General features: G+C 40.8%; 1 protein-coding gene across 1 annotated transcript; it reads left to right on the top strand.

Annotated features, from left to right (window-relative positions):
- The first annotated feature begins 879 nt into the window (after positions 1–879).
- Positions 880–2,815, top strand: otx2b (orthodenticle homeobox 2b). The gene is made up of 3 exons (XM_085342362.1): positions 880–976; positions 1,539–1,690; positions 2,192–2,815. The coding sequence occupies exons 1-3, from the start codon at positions 880–882 to the stop codon at positions 2,813–2,815; spliced, it is 873 nt and encodes a 290-aa protein (XP_085198488.1).
- Positions 2,816–3,304: the final 489 nt, after the last annotated feature.

Here is a 3,304-nt window from a genome sequence, read left to right as displayed (position 1 = left end):
CACTGAAGTTGAAGTGACAGCAGTCAAAATTTACCAAGGAGCAAATTTGTTTATTTAAAAGAACTGCAAAAAAAAAAAATGTGTATCGAGAAAGCATGTGTCCATTTTTCTTTCACTGGTTCAATATTTTAAAATGATCTCCTTCTTACATAAAAATAACACAATTTATTCACTAAACGAACCTGAAAATTCAGTAATTTTTACTCTAAATCACATCAATATGGGCGCATATTAATCTTCATCATAAAAATGTAACGTTGACTGTGTGCTTTGTCAGACTAAACGGACTCAGACGTTTTAGTAACAATCAGTTCAACTTCAGCTGTTTTTCTTCTCATCCAATCGATTATTACATACATACAATCTAATGTTAACATAAACTAAATAATATTCAAAAATAAAAATAAAGTTAGTTCCTAATAAAATAGATAATTTGCCAGCAACTTTTATTTATTTTTAGCTTTTATTTTGAAGAGATTTATCTTCAATTCATGGTGTTTACTGTATAAAGGAGATAGTGGCTTTAACCTGTTGCAATCACAGTGCTCCTTTCTTTTTATTCGTTTTTTTTTTTTTTTTATCTTAATCGTGGGAGGGCGTGTGGGGGTTGCAAAGATGAGGACAGCTGGAGAAGTGGCTCGTGCTTTTTGAGGAGAGCCATGCGCTCTGGAAAGGACTTATTTCGCCACAGCGTCACGTAAATAGAGCCAATATCACTTCACGAGAATATCCGTCTTCCTCTTCTTTTCTTCTTCTTCTTTTAAACAGGTGCCAGGTGTAATACGGACCACACGGCGAACAGAGGACACCGAATACTCCTCGGGAGCTCCATCAATTTTCAAAATTTTCTCCAACTTCAGCACTCAGACAAACATTAGCATGATGTCGTATCTAAAGCAACCACCTTACACAGTTAATGGCCTCAGCTTAACTACTTCCGGCATGGATCTTTTACATCCATCAGTGGGCTATCCAGGTATGTTTAACCTCTTTGAAAATTAAATAAGATGTGATCACACAGCCTGAAAATGACTTAGGGCTCCTTGCTATTATGTTACAGCAATTAACCAGCCCTTCATATACCTTTTTAATTCACGAATTATTATTGCGTGTATTATTATTGTTATTCTTTCTTCTTTTTAAAAGGAAAACAAATATGAAAAATAAATACATTTATTAGACTGACCAGACCAATACAAACAAAAGGTGATGGAAAGTAGTCTACAGAAAACTTCTAGCGCACACAGCTTGGAGTGAGGACTAATCCTCAAGTCTCTCCGTGTGTGATTTTATTTTTAGATGTGGCTCCAGAGGAAATTACTGGCAAATTACTTTGATGTTTGCATTAAATTTTTTGGCACGTTAGACTCAAAGATGTCAAGTGCTACAATTTGCCATCGGGTTTTTTTTTTTGTTTTTTTTACTCTCACAGGACTCCTGCGTAATTAGTTTCAAATTTGCCTTTGATGACTTTTTTAAAATTGTACATGTATACATAAATAACCTATGCGATTTTTTTGTTTCTCTTGCACTTACAGCCACTCCACGGAAGCAGAGGCGAGAACGGACTACTTTTACGCGCGCACAGCTCGACGTTTTGGAGGCGTTATTTGCTAAAACTCGGTATCCTGATATATTCATGCGCGAAGAGGTAGCGCTGAAAATCAATCTACCTGAATCCCGGGTACAGGTGAGTCAACTGAAGCCAAGGCATATTTAAAATATTGTTATATATTGTAGAATGAAAAAAGTGGCTTTGTTATTTTTTATTTTAATTTGAGAAGCATCAAACGAAACATTTCACTCTGGAACCTGTAAAGTATTTTAGTATTTTAAATAAATAGTATTTTACCTGTACTTGTATTTGATTTAATCTGGGGAAAATATATAACTCATTTGAAAGGAAACACAAGCATAAAAAATTTTTTTTTTTTTATTATTTTATTTATTTTTTGCTTTATATGTACTCTAAAACGCCCCCCACCTCACCCCGAACAGCAATATATTTACCGTGTTTTATAATAATTCAGTTATTAGGACTGTTCCAATTACGTTTAAATAATTTTACTGGGGCAAAAAAGCCTTTTTATACATATATATAGCCCCTTTCCTATTTTAAACGGTTAGTATAGCTTGGTTAGTATTTATGGGGACATTGTAATGAATGTGTTCAATTATGTTCCTGCTTTAGGTCTGGTTTAAAAACCGGCGGGCAAAGTGTCGCCAGCAGCAGCAGCAGCAGCAGAATGGGGGGCAGAACAAAGTGCGACCTGCCAAAAAGAAAAGTTCCCCAACCAGAGAAGTGAGCTCGGAAAGCGGGGCCAGCGGCCAGTTCACACCCCCCACCAGCACCACCACGGTCCCCGCCATCTCTACCAGCACCGCGCCAGTGTCCATATGGAGTCCGGCGTCCATTTCTCCCCTCTCAGATCCCTTATCTACCTCCTCCTCTTGCATGCAGAGGTCTTATCCCATGACCTACACACAGGCCTCGGGCTACAGCCAGGGCTACGCCGGGTCGACGTCCTACTTCGGGGGTATGGACTGCGGCTCTTACCTCACTCCCATGCACCACCAGTTGTCAGGCCCGGGGTCAACTCTCAGTCCGATGAGCACAAACGCAGTCACAAGCCATCTGAACCAGTCCCCGGCGTCCCTCTCCACCCAGGGATACGGGACGTCCGGCCTGGGCTTCAACTCCACAGCAGACTGCTTGGATTATAAGGACCAAGCGGCATCGTGGAAGCTGAACTTCAATGCCGATTGCTTGGATTATAAGGATCAAACGTCCTCGTGGAAATTCCAGGTCCTGTGAACCGAGCAATCAGCTATCAAAAAGTGCACAAACAGTGACGACCACACGAGACACAGCGCTGCCATCCCTCAACAGAACACTTCAGACTGGGTAAAAACGTGAGCCTGGTACACCGAGGCAGGGCTCTCAGGGGGGCCTCTAGTTTTTGGCATGATGGTCTTTGGTCCTCCTAGAGGAGAAGTTAATGTATTTTAGCACTGGCAAAGAGATTTCCCCTCTCCCGTTTATTCACCGGTTGTAGCCCTTCTTTATCTGTCAGTGCGTACCTATGTGCGTAAAAAACAGACAAACAAACAAAAAAACACCACCTGTTGAGGACGTCACAGAGTGGACTCAGAAAGAAAAACACACCACAGCCACGGAAGTAAAAGAACAAAACTCAAGTTAATAGTCCTGCTGAAGTGCTCGGGATGGACAGACCTTCTTAAAGCTTCTTAAACAACTTTGCCGCCCTGCCGGCAGAGTGTGTGACACGAGGATGGCGTGTGG

The sequence above is a fragment of the Diplotaxodon limnothrissa genome, linkage group LG19 (genome assembly GCF_057381915.1).
Source record: "Diplotaxodon limnothrissa isolate DT_005_m linkage group LG19, D_limnothrissa_male_GT1.1, whole genome shotgun sequence".
Taxonomy (NCBI): domain Eukaryota; kingdom Metazoa; phylum Chordata; class Actinopteri; order Cichliformes; family Cichlidae; genus Diplotaxodon; species Diplotaxodon limnothrissa.
The sequence above is the reverse complement of the archived record's forward strand: the minus strand, read 5'-3'. Positions and strand labels throughout refer to the sequence as shown.